The sequence below is a fragment of the Temnothorax nylanderi genome, unplaced genomic scaffold, assembly GCF_030848795.1.
Source record: "Temnothorax nylanderi isolate EJ_2023f unplaced genomic scaffold, tnyl_v1.0 TNYL_tig0800_pilon, whole genome shotgun sequence".
In the NCBI taxonomy this organism is placed as follows: Eukaryota; Metazoa; Arthropoda; class Insecta; order Hymenoptera; family Formicidae; genus Temnothorax; species Temnothorax nylanderi.
In genome coordinates, this window is record NW_027249862.1 from 1 (window position 1) to 12,868 (window position 12,868).

At 33.1% G+C, this 12,868-nt stretch overlaps 1 protein-coding gene, 2 long non-coding RNA genes and 1 pseudogene across 3 annotated transcripts; 2 read left to right on the forward strand and 2 right to left on the reverse strand.

Annotated features, from left to right (window-relative positions):
• The first annotated feature begins 572 nt into the window (after window positions 1-572).
• On the forward strand, window positions 573-1,244 carry LOC139785433 (uncharacterized; annotated as a pseudogene).
• A 1,781-nt stretch (window positions 1,245-3,025) lies between these two features.
• On the reverse strand, window positions 3,026-4,723 carry LOC139785438 (uncharacterized). The gene has a single exon (XM_071724593.1). It carries the CDS (start codon window positions 4,721-4,723, stop codon window positions 3,026-3,028), a length of 1,698 nt encoding a protein of 565 aa, XP_071580694.1.
• Window positions 4,724-6,554: 1,831 nt separating this feature from the next.
• On the forward strand, window positions 6,555-8,888 carry LOC139785437 (uncharacterized). The gene is made up of 2 exons (XR_011721947.1): window positions 6,555-6,707; window positions 8,099-8,888. It is a non-coding gene; the product is annotated as an uncharacterized lncRNA (long non-coding RNA).
• A 775-nt stretch (window positions 8,889-9,663) lies between these two features.
• Window positions 9,664-11,220, reverse strand: LOC139785436 (uncharacterized). The gene is made up of 2 exons (XR_011721946.1): window positions 11,133-11,220; window positions 9,664-9,891 (listed from the first exon to the last, which is right to left on the reverse strand). It is a non-coding gene; the product is annotated as an uncharacterized lncRNA (long non-coding RNA).
• Window positions 11,221-12,868: the final 1,648 nt, after the last annotated feature.

Below are 12,868 nucleotides of genomic sequence, written 5' to 3' on the forward strand. Positions count from 1 at the left end.
AACTTACCAAAAGATGTGAGAACAGTTATAATACTCCACGAGATAAGGTTATTATATATAAAGTTGATCCAGGCGAAACATACATTCATTTTGATGTAGCAGCATGTATTTCTCGAGAACTTGAACGCTTTCCAACTGTATCTTTACCTAACGAATTAGACATTGATGTAAGTACCGATGGATGTAATTTAGACAAATCAGGCAGCATTCATATTTGGCCAATTCAGTGTAGACCGCGAAACATTAGGCATTCGAAACCAATAGTAGTAGGAATATACAAAGGCACGGCAAAACCAAATGATCCAAATGCATTTTTTGAAAAATTTATTGCAGACATAAGAAACATATTGGTTAATGGAGGTATAATTTTTCATGGAAAAAAATTACCTATACGTTTAAGAGAGCTTCATAGCTGAGCACCAGCTCGTGCTTTTATTCTCAATCATAAAGGTCATATGTCCTACATCCATGCTTCTAAGTGTAAAATTTCTGGTGTAATATGTGAAGGACGTTATGTTTTCTGTGGCGTTAATTATTCCCTGCGAACCAATAAAGATATATTAGATGTTTAGATGAAGATCATCATAAAGATGGCAAAAGCCCACTGTCAGTACTACCTATAGGAATGGTTTCTCAAGTGCCTTTTGAGTACATGCATCTTGTGTGTTTAGGAGAGTTGTAAAAAAATTATTATCTGCATGGATTCACGGAAAATATTCACGATTAACAAATTATCTGCAACATCTATTGCTCGGATATCTAGACGCTTGAAAATACTTGCAAGATAGGTCCTTCTGATTTTGCCAGACGTCCAAGATCACTTGATGGCATGTGCAAAATATAAAGCTACAGAGTATCGACAATTTCTTCTATATACAGGTCCAGTTGTTACTTACGGTATTCTTGATCACGAAGTGTACACGCATTTTTTATTTCTGCATGTAGCAATTAGGATTTTGGTTTCAACATCACCGACACAAACATATTTGAATTTTGCTGATCTTGCATTAAAGAAATTTGTTAATAGGTGTGATAATCTTTATGGTCCAACATTTAATTCGTACAATGTACATGGTCTTATTCATCTTACAACCGATGTGCGACAATTAGGACCTCTAGATTCATTTTCAGCTTTTCCATATGAAAATAATGGGCTGTTTTCAGAAAATATTGTAGAAAACCTGGTTCTGTCCTTCAACAAATTTCAAACAGAATCTCGAAATAGAAGCACATGCAGCAATTGACTATTGCACTATTGATTCATCAATTCATGTGTCTATGAAGCAATATATAGGTCCTCTTCCATGTAATGTTGTTCCTAATTGTAATCAATATCGTAAAATTGTGTTTGATGAAATCTTGCTCAGTTTAGATTACATGATAATTGCTGTATGTTACGTGATGGTTCTATTTGTATTGTTGTCAATATTTTATGGCTGACAATTCACATTATTTGGTATAAAAAAATTTTCACACGTACATACATTTTATGATATAGGTATTTCATCTTCAGCACTGCATATTTTTAAATGTTCCACATTAGATGATAATATCTTTCTGTACATATAAGGGAAGTCTCTTATAAATGTTATAGAATGCCCTTTTGGAATTCCACATTAATTCATGACAATAATATTGAAGAAAATTTACAAATTTCTGAATATATAGTTGCTGCTATCACACATCACACATATTAATAAAACTTAAAAATATTTTTTAATAACATATTTTTGCAACATATCTATTTCTGCTTTTAATTTTTTGTTATAATATACCATATTCTATGGAAAATTGATTACAACTGTATGTTTTTGCTTCCGTTTTTGGAAATTTTGGTTCTAATTCTTCTTTGTATCGTCTCTTGAATTATTACTGTTTTTATTCGTTTGCTATAATTTTAACTTGGGTGTCTATAAATATAATTTCTCTTGATGGCACTTTACAAATAATGCGTTTCAGCTTCCTGTTTCAATGCAGTATTGCGCAACGCTTTAATATCTTTCAAAAACTTCAATAATTGCCAACTGTCAAATTTATAAAATATTAAGCATATATTTTATTTATTTTATTTATGTATTTTTTAATTAACTTAATTGCATTATATACATATAGATATTAATGATGTTTTTTAATTTTAAGTAAACTTATAGTAATGAAAGAACAAAAGGTGCGTATATTTAATCGACTATAATTGGCCAAATTTTCAAAATTACACGACGTTTCGACCCAAGCTTCGGGTCCTTCTCAAGTAATCTAACAACAAACAATTATAAAAATCGCAGCGTCAATACAGCGGGTAAAAATATGTACGGAATTTAAATCGTGAGTAACACTTAAAAATACCTGATGAGGAAAAAGTGCCATTATCAAACAATTCTCAGTCAACTGTTCGTGAAATTTTGATAGAAAAGTCACAGAGTGCTAAAAAATATATTCGTCAGTAAGTTGTCAAAAAAGTAAAAAGGAACACGAACAAAGAAAAAACTTAGTTACACAGAGAAAGTTTCATGCTCGCTGAGTTAACGAAGTATCGTCAGAACGGCACAGCAATTACATGTTTATGCGATGGACGTCGGAAACGAACTGAACATATCGCGTCATGTAGTTGAGAACAGATCGAAAGGTGACAGAGCGGGTAACCACAATACAAATTATAAACAAGAGATGACGTTGTCATAAATAGGGTTTAAGTTATCCGTATCTTTCTGTAAATTAATGGTATCAGAATATTTCTTGATTAGAAACATTTCAGCGATTTCTCTTTTTTTAGTATTTTTTTCTTTATGAAGTATCTCAACTTCAGACTATTTAAATTCGTGGCCGAGAGAAACGCGGTGCTTGCTGACCACGGAATGCTGATGATCAATCTTTTTAATATCATTGAAATGTTCCGTGACGCGCGTTTTCAAGTATCGCTTCGTTTGACCAATGTAGGAAGCACAACAATCGTTACAGTTGATTCTATAAACTACATCAGTAGACTGGTTTTTATCGAGACGATCCTTGCCCTTTTTTATGATAGTATCTAATTTTTTGGGGACAGTATAAACTGTAGTAATACCAACATTATGAGTGTGCGACTTATAGTCCCGCCAAGATCTTTAACATATGGTAGTACCACGCAACGTCGAGGATCAAATTGAACCGGCGAGCTAGCAATATCTGGTTTGTGTCGCAGCTGCTTAATTCTATTGTTGATGTGCTTATTAATGAGATCCATTGGGAAGGAGTTATTCACCAAAATTTTTTTGACTAAATTAATGTTTGAATCATGGTAGCGAGCATCAGACAATAGAACAGCATGATCGACTAAGCTCGTAATTGTATTCACTTTATATTTCAATGGATGGCTAGAGAAATAATTCGTGTAACGGCCGGAGAACGTTGGTTTTCTATACCAATTCGAGGTCAATCTATTTCCATCGCGGATGACTATCGTGTCGAGAAACGGGAGGCCATCGTTGTTTTCTAGTTCATATGTGAAATTTAATCGCGGGTGGTAACTATTGAACACATCGAGTATGTCATTTAGTCTTGACATCGGAATTATAGCAAAACTATCGTCTACATACCTACAATAAAAAGGAAGGTCAAAGTCAAGAGCACCAAGGCAATGGGTCTCCAAATCCTCCATTACAATGTCAGCCGCCTTGGGAGAGAATGGAGACCCCATTGGACTGCCAAAAACTTGCTCATAATACTGTCCATTGAAACAAAAGCTGGTAGAGGTCAGTACCCATTCCACGGCGTGAAGAAATTGAGGTAGGGAGAATTTTGTGTGAGGTGAAATGAGATGCCAACGTTTTTCAATGCCTTGAAGAACTAGTTCTTTTGGGATGTTCGTAAAAAGTGAAGTGACATCAAAGGAAGCTAGGACATGATCAGCATTTATAGTTATATCCCTAATGGTTTGCACGAACGACCAGCTGTCCTTAATGTAAGATTTAGGCTTCGGTAACAGCTCGTCCAAAATCGAGTGTAAGTAACAAGCTATATTGTATAGCGGACTCCCAACGGACGAGACTATAATACGTAAAGGAAAGCCAGCTTTATGGACCTTTGGCAGTCCATAGCATCGAGGAAGATTGCCATTGGTGCACCTTAACCGGCAGTAAGTAGAGTAGTCAACAATGTCGTTGTCATGCCAAGATTTAACTAATTGATTGAGCCTTGTGATTAGTTTTTTATTAGGATTATTCTTTAATTTGTTGTACGTTGATTCATCATTAAGTAGATCAATCATTCTATTGTTATAATCAGTTCTATCCATAATGACAGTTATCTGACCTTTGTCGGCCTTCGTGACAAAAATATCAGGATTATTACGTAAAAATCTTTGGCAATTACTGAACTCTCTTAAAATGTAGCGGTCTATGTATTCAACATGGATGTTCTTATTTAAAAACAATTTTAAGGAGTTCGCGATCGAGCTACGTATCGCATTTATAGCGGCTGGAGGCATTTTATAACTGCTGGTTTCAAAGTTTTTTATGGTGTCTAAGGTAGTAAGTAGACGGTCCTTTTTATCGCGGTTGGTGACAGGAATACCAAAATTATCACCTAAACTTAAGATGTGAGTTATGTTATCAGGAATGTTTATATTGGAAATGTTAATACGCCACTTCTTTCTGTCATTATTGAAAAACGTCTTATAATCCTGTTTAGAAAATATTCTATTGAATTTATTAGTAGCCTTATGTTTCTGCTGGACATTGTGCTTCATGATTTTTCGATTGTTACTGTTAAAAAACTCAATCAATAGTTTATGTGGTAAAAGAGAGGAAAGATCGTCACGAATGTACTCGATTTCGGATTTAAGAAAGTTTAAATGGTTGTTTAAATCTCTAATTTCTAAGTTTAAAATAGCGCGTTCGTATCGCTCCTTAAATATAATGAACCTGTGTTTCGCGCTGTGGCTCCTAAAGCTAATATTAATACGCAGGTGGAGGATGTGCGGTGGCAATACATCGTGTCGTCTGCAGCGGAGTAGAAAAATAAGTTGATGTCGAGCCGTACTCATCTTCATGGTGTTATTGGTCCACGCTTTCATTAGTGTGACAACATGCCGTCCAAATCGTTTGTTGATCATATGGAAGAATCCATTATCATTGTAAGACATCATTGTTTAAGTCGATGATGTGTAAATATAAGAAATATGTGTTTGTTCCGCCAATAATAAATAACAAAAGGTGCGTATATTTAATCGACTATAATTGGCCAAAATTTTCAAAATTACACGACGTTTCGACCCAAGCTTCGGGTCCTTCTCAAGTAATCTAACAACAAACAATTATAAAAATCGCAGCGTCAATACAGCGGGTAAAAATATGTACGGAATTTAAATCGTGAGTAACACTTAAAAATACCTGATGAGGAAAAAGTGCCATTATCAAACAATTCTCAGTCAACTGTTCGTGAAATTTTGATAGAAAAGTCACAGAGTGCTAAAAATATATTCGTCAGTAAGTTGTCAAAAAAGTAAAAAGGAACACGAACAAAGAAAAAACTTAGTTACACAGAGAAAGTTTTCCAAAGGCACCGGTTCGTATCATGCTCGCTGAGTTAACGAAGTATCGTCAGAACGGCACAGCAATTACATGTTTATGCGATGGACGTCGGAAACGAACTGAACATATCGCGTCATGTAGTTGAGAACAGATCGATAAGGTGAAAACGCGCGGTAACCATATTAGCACTGATATTAAAAAGATTGATCATCAGCATTCCGTGGTCAGCAAGCACCAGCGTTTCTCTCGGCCACGAATTTAAATAGGTCTGAAGTTGAGATACTTCATAAAGAAAAAAATACTAAAAAAAGAGAAATCGCTGAAATGTTTCTAATCAAGAAATATTCTGATACCATTAATTTACAGAAAGATACGGATAACTTAAACCCTATTTATGACAACGTCATCTCTTGTTTATAATTTGTATTGTGGTTACCCGCTCTGTCACCTTTCGATCTGTTCTCAACTACATGACGCGATATGTTCAGTTCGTTTCCGACGTCCATCGCATAAACATGTAATTGCTGTGCCGTTCTGACGATACTTCGTTAACTCAGCGAGCATGATACGAACCGGTGCCTTTGGAAAACTTTCTCTGTGTAACTAAGTTTTTTCTTTGTTCGTGTTCCTTTTTACTTTTTTGACAACTTACTGACGAATATATTTTTTAGCACTCTGTGACTTTTCTATCAAAATTTCACGAACAGTTGACTGAGAATTGTTTGATAATGGCACTTTTTCCTCATCAGGTATTTTTAAGTGTTACTCACGATTTAAATTCCGTACATATTTTTACCCGCTGTATTGACGCTGCGATTTTTATAATTGTTTGTTGTTAGATTACTTGAGAAGGACCCGAAGCTTGGGTCGAAACGTCGTGTAATTTTGAAAATTTTGGCCAATTATAGTCGATTAAATATACGCACCTTTTGTTATTTATTATTGGCGGAACAAACACATATTTCTTATATTAATGAAAGAAGTTGTAAAAAAATATAAATTATTTATATAAGTATCTTACAAAATTTTCTTATTGATGTATTTTTTCAGGTACTTGGAGAAACTATTGTACTTATTTCTGAATATTTGGAATATTTATGTAGTAAAGTGTAATCTACAGTTTATAAAGAAACTCAGAAACTTACTAGGACAGAGGGAATATTTCTGCTATCAAGGAGAGAACATTTCTTGATAATCAAGGTAATGGTTCACAATCAAAAATGTTTAATAAATAAAAAAAAATGTTTAAGCTAGGTAAGTTATCTTGGGTAAGCTAAAATTGTGTAAGCTATCTTGATGCAAATTCTGTGATGACAGTGTTAATTGTAAATATTTGATGTCACACAAACAAACCTCTGTTGTACAAGCATTATTTGTTAATCAAAACATATGCATATGTTCTTTTAACTTCAATTAATTTAACTTAACTTATATTTAAAAATATATTTCGTATGTTTACATTTGTAAGTTTTTAAAGGCATGTTTAATTTCTTTTACAACGGCCTAGATATTTGATCTAAAGTATTTGTTATTACTTTTTTCAATGTATAATTATCATTACATGTTCAGTATTTACATTTGTGAGTTGAAAATATTAAGTTGAAAAAAGTTAAGAAGTTTATAGATAATATGAGATTAATATAGATTTTTAATTAAGCAATAACATAAATATGTATAAGCTATATTAATATTTTTTGTTATATGCAAAACAATATTATCCTTTGATTAACATATAACATAACTAGAAAAACTCAAACAATTAGAAGAGCGCTATAAAAGATACAAATTATGCTGATTTTGAAAAGATTGCATTTCAGCTAGGAGGACTATAGAACAATTTTTCTAGTTGCATTTTAAAGCATGAAACCTCGACTCTAAGATGCATATGGTGACCTTATCCGGCTCATCAATTTTTTCGTGAGAATTTAAATTAAGTTGCAAAAAGCCTACATATTTCTTAATACCATTCTCTTTGTGGCCTTCCACAAGAAAAACAAGGATGGGGTGAAATATATATATCTCCACGTAGACTTTGAAGTCGAAAACTTTTCCTTTACAAGAAACATTGTTGTACTGCCTAAGAGCTGAGCTATGAGATTTATATTATGTGACTAGATAAACTTGTCCGTATTGTTTAAATATAAGATTATTAATATTTGTAAAAAGTACAAAAATATTTTCTTTATCTATATCTGTAAATCTTTTCTTCAAAAACTTTTTCCTTGTTTGAAGCACAATGTAATTATTAATAATATTATCTAAAAAGTAAAAGAATTATTGACCATTTTTTGTTAACATTATTTAAAAAGTACTAAAAAAATTATCGTTTACTGTTATATACTTATTGCTATACAAATAAAATTACGAATATATTTTTTTATATAATATATTTTGAATATATTATATTTAAATATGTACAGGTTTATGAATCAATTGTAATTTGTTATTAAATTCTATAATTATAAATTTATCATTCCTCTATAATAAAAAATATTTACTGTACTGTACTTATATATATATATATTACAACTATTGAGCAATGTATTAATTATATTTTATGGTTTAAACAATATTTATGTATTTTGTTACAGGAAAATGAATCGTCCAAAAAGAAATATTACGAAGCCACCAAGATATCAGACCACCTCATCTGATCAAGAATCAGAAAGGACAGGAGCAAATGCAAGAACCCAGTAAACAATTTGTCAGCAAATTGTAACCAATTTGACACCAAATACGCGCAAAACTTGTCGACAAATTCGGTGCGATCTGTGTCTGCAATACGCTTGTGTTTTGCTAGCAAAGCTTGTGTACATGACTTGACACCAAATTGACGCCAAATATCGAGCAAAACAGGACAGCAAAAGTTCAACGGCAAATTTGCGCCATATTGTGAACAAGGCTTGCCAACAAAAGCTCGACAGCAAATTTGTGCCAAATTGCGAGCAAACCTTGACAAAAGAACTTGACGCCAAATTGACACCAAATACCGAGCAAAGCTTGCCAGCAATCTAACAGCAAATTGTTGACAAATTGCTATCAAAGTTTGTTGACAAAACCCGACGCCAAATTGATATCAAATATCAAACAAGATTTGAGAACAATACTTAACAGCAAATTGGCACCAAATACAGAGCAAATCTTAATGACACAGCTTGACGCCAAATTGCAGCAAGCCTTGTTACGTAGCCATTAATAAATACTAAAATATATTTTTTTAGAGAAAATTAAAAGCATTAAATTATAAAAAGCATATAATTTTTTATTGATTTACAATAAATTATTTTATACATATGTTAAAAGAAATCTTTATATTTATAAAACATTATAAGACATTTATAAAATCTAACGGTGGCAATAAAATAATTAATTATATATTAATTACAGTAAATGTTATACAATGTGAATTTACTGACATATGCAAACATTTAACTTTGTCAACAGCACATACAATATTTGTAAACACTCGAGAATCTTATATAATGCCTGGAACACATACTCCGTGCGCAGATAATGCATTGGCCGGTATAAGAAGGATTTATAGAATCTTACTGAAAACACGAGTATAATTTCTATGAAAATGCATCTAAAACAATATTCTTATAAGCCTAATACTACTAACTTTCCTTTCTTTAATCATACAATAATAACTACCGTGCATATTTAAACAACTAGTTCAAACTTGAAACACGATTTATTATTTGCAAGAATGCAAAATTGAAATAAACAAATGTTCACAATGTGCATAGTTCGTCGATTACGATGGAATAATGCAGTACTGTTGTCAGAAAGAAATAACAAAAGAATAATATACATCATTTAGGTGCAAGCAACCGAAGTGAATTTTGTAGTGTTTGATGTAATAGAAATTAATATACAGCAGAAAAAAACTGTTCAAACAAAACTTTTAAACCGTTCAAACAAAACTTTTAAACTATTCAAACAAAACTTTAAACTTTTACAGATAAAAAAATACACGATATTTCATCAACAGTTCCAAGATTATTTTGAGAAATATTTTAATCAAAGAAAGAATATGTAAAATTTTTAATATTGCAAGAATATGATAGTTATAAAACTAAAGCATTTCCCTTGTATTTTAAATTGTTTCTATTTCAAACTAATATTACAATTTTGCCTTAATCAGATTCAAACGGCAAGTAGAATGAAACATTTTATTACATAATATTACATATTCTTTATACTCTTATAACTCTTCTTTAAGACTATAAGAGTATAACTCTTTATACTCTTATAACTCTTCTTTATAACTCTTGTTTTCACGAAACATTTCGAATATTTTTTATTCTCATCACTATTCTCGCAGTTTTCAGAATTATCATCGTTGTCATCTGAATGAGCCTCGTTATTGTTGCCGGTGTGTCTGTTAATGTTAAATATATCTCTATAATTATCGTTATTTTCGAAATCAAAGTGTTCAGAGTACTCAAAATGATCAGAATTATTAGAAAATTCAGAATGGTGAGGAAGTTCAGAATGATGAAAAAGTTAAGAATAATGAGAAAGTTCAGATTCTTTTTGATTATGAAGAAAATCTGGTATTACGGAACTTTGGCTTTTAACGGACGCATGTGCTTGCTGAATATGCGACTGATCGAATTCAATTAAAGAATCTGTTGAATTGAGTTCTTCTACAACTTCACCATTCACTTTCTACCTTTTAACTTTCTTAGAAAGCTTATGAAACGGTGTTTTTTGGCATGTTCTAAAATAAACTGCAAATAAATTTAAATGTTATGTTTACATAAAATACATAGATTTCAAAGTATATACTATCTTTACTTTTTAAAAACATTTATTTTTTCAGATTTTCTACTGCACAATCACTATAACAAATGGAATGTTAATGGAAAAAAATATAACTAAATTAATTAAACTAACAGTACAAAATAAACTTATAGGATGGAAGGCTGGCTGATTTTCTCGAGTTATAAAAAGGTCATCAATTTAAATTTAAAAACAAAATCTCGTTTAATTAAACAAATTTTAAATACAATTAACGTTTTACGTTTCGACTTTATATACTTAGTCTTCTTCAGAAACCTGATACATAAGAGATAATACATAAAAAATAATTAAAAAATAAAAAGAAATAAAATTGCTACAGATAAAAAGGATAGAGAACAAAGCCGCATACTTTGGACTGACTTGCCAGAAATGTAGCTAAGATCTACACTATGACATAGTATAGACCTTAGCCACAATTAATGTATATACGAGTTGTCAAAAATAGAATGAAATAAGTCAAGTAATAAAATTGTTACTATTATCTATACTGTTGTTATTATTATCAAACGATATTATTTATTGTTTGACAGTGTAAAATTGTAATGCATATATTAAAATTACATTAGGGCTAGAATATAAACCAGACCCACAAGAATGAGAGCAATTCCAAGATCTCAAGACGAGAATTAACCAGATCTTACAGGGCGGAATTAAGGAGTCTGGATTACTGATTGAAATCAAAGTAAGAAAAGAAAAGAAAAAAAAAGAAAAGAGAGGGGGGCCTCTGCTTTTGTCTACGAGATCAATTCTAGGGCTAGAATATAAACCAGAGCCACAAGAATGAGAGCAATTCCAGATCTTAAGACGAGAATTAACCTTGCAGAGCCCCTTGTACTACCACGATCAATGTCGATCTTCCAATATGGCGTCCCAAATGAGAATATCGGAAGGGCCCTGCTCGCTGGACCGGACTCCTCGCCTCAATCCTCCCTCAAAAGCTCTCCTTTTCCTGGCGGTGAGCTCTCCTTGGGAAGTCGAATCTCGCTCGGTTGGTCTCCAGAATACGTGCCGCTTAGCTCAATCAGTTACGAAAGAAGGAAAACGTACTCGTCTCGTCCGAAGAAACGCAGCAAGAGCGGTCATGACACTGAACAAGAGCGAGGAAGGAGGTGGGGACGCGTTGAAAGTGGCGACTCACGTGTCGCGCCATCTGAATGAAACGCCCTAAACATCGCTTGGTATTTGGCGTCAATTTGTTCTTAAGTTTTGTTACCAAAATTTGCTCAATATTTGGCATCAATTTGGCGTTAGGTTTAGTCAACAAACTTTAACAGCAATTTGGTGCCAATTTGTTATCAGGTAGTTGCTAAGCTTTGCTCGGCATTTGGCGTCAATTTGTTCTCAAGCTTTGTCACCAAAATTTGCTCAATATTTGGCATTAATTTGGTGTTAGGTTTTGTCAACTAATTTTAGCGGCAATTTGATGCCAATTTGTTATCAGGTACTACTAAGCTTTGCTCGATATTTGGTATCAATTTGGCGTCAATTGTGTACGCATGTTTTGATACGTATTTGCTAGCAGTTTGTCGACAACATTTGATAAAACAAATTTTGATGCAAATTTGTACCATTTCTGAAACCAAAATTTGTAGCAAGTATTTGGCATTATTTGTTCGAACAGATTTGGCTATCTGGGTAGCCATGTTTGCGGTTCGGTTAATGCTATCCAAAACGTTACGTTTGAAAGGATATGGCGTTGTCTACGATTTTCCCTATATTTAGGCGTTTCTATAAAAAGTTGCACTTCGCTTGGCGCATTCTCAGTTATACGGTATACAGGGAAATTTTGATCGCATACAACTGTCGTGATTTCACGCTTACATCTGTTTAGTTCGCTGTCCTTTAATATTAGATAATTGTGATTTTCCTTGGGAAGTACGCGTGTAATTAAGATGTTACTTTTTGCGTATGTTAGATAATCGGTTATGTCATTTATGTCCGTCGTGAGGTCGGCTATCATAGCGGTTGTCAGTATTAATTGTTCGTCTATTTCTTCTCTGTGTATGAATTGGTCGTGTAGTTTTCTGGTGACGTTTGCCAGTAAATTTTCGTTGTGGGATAACGTATGTTCCAATTTTTCCATATGTCCTAGCGTGGAGTTGATGATCTTCAGCTGGTTCTTTGCTGCGTGCTGTAGCGTTTCTTGCTGATTATTAAGCAGTTGTAATTGCTCGTTGATTGTTTTTGCGTCTTCAGCATCCATGGTACCAAATAGAGTTTTGCTTATCTCTCCAATGGCATTGATTAACCCTCGCTTAGATGCGGGTGACTTGTAGATTGTTTGTAAATGTTCTATGGCGCGTGTTGTTTGATCGTTTTCTCTCTTATTGGTCTGGAGAGCAATCTGGCATTTATTTTTGGCGTCTCCAGTGGCATATTTGCAAAGTTCCTCGGTGTTCTCTAAGTATCTCTGGAGCTGTTGGTGTCTGCTTTTTAATGCGGCTACGTCTATGCGTATCGCTAATTTCCACGTTGCTTTCGTCTGCTGCAGGTGTCCGATTCTTTCGAAGTAGATACCTGGCTCGTTGATAAATTGCGTCACTTCGTACGGT

Excerpts from the sequence above, each read along its gene's own strand:
- LOC139785438 (XM_071724593.1), bottom strand. The coding sequence starts at position 4,723 with ATGAAGCACAATGTCCAGCAGAAACATAAGGCTACTAATAAATTCAAT.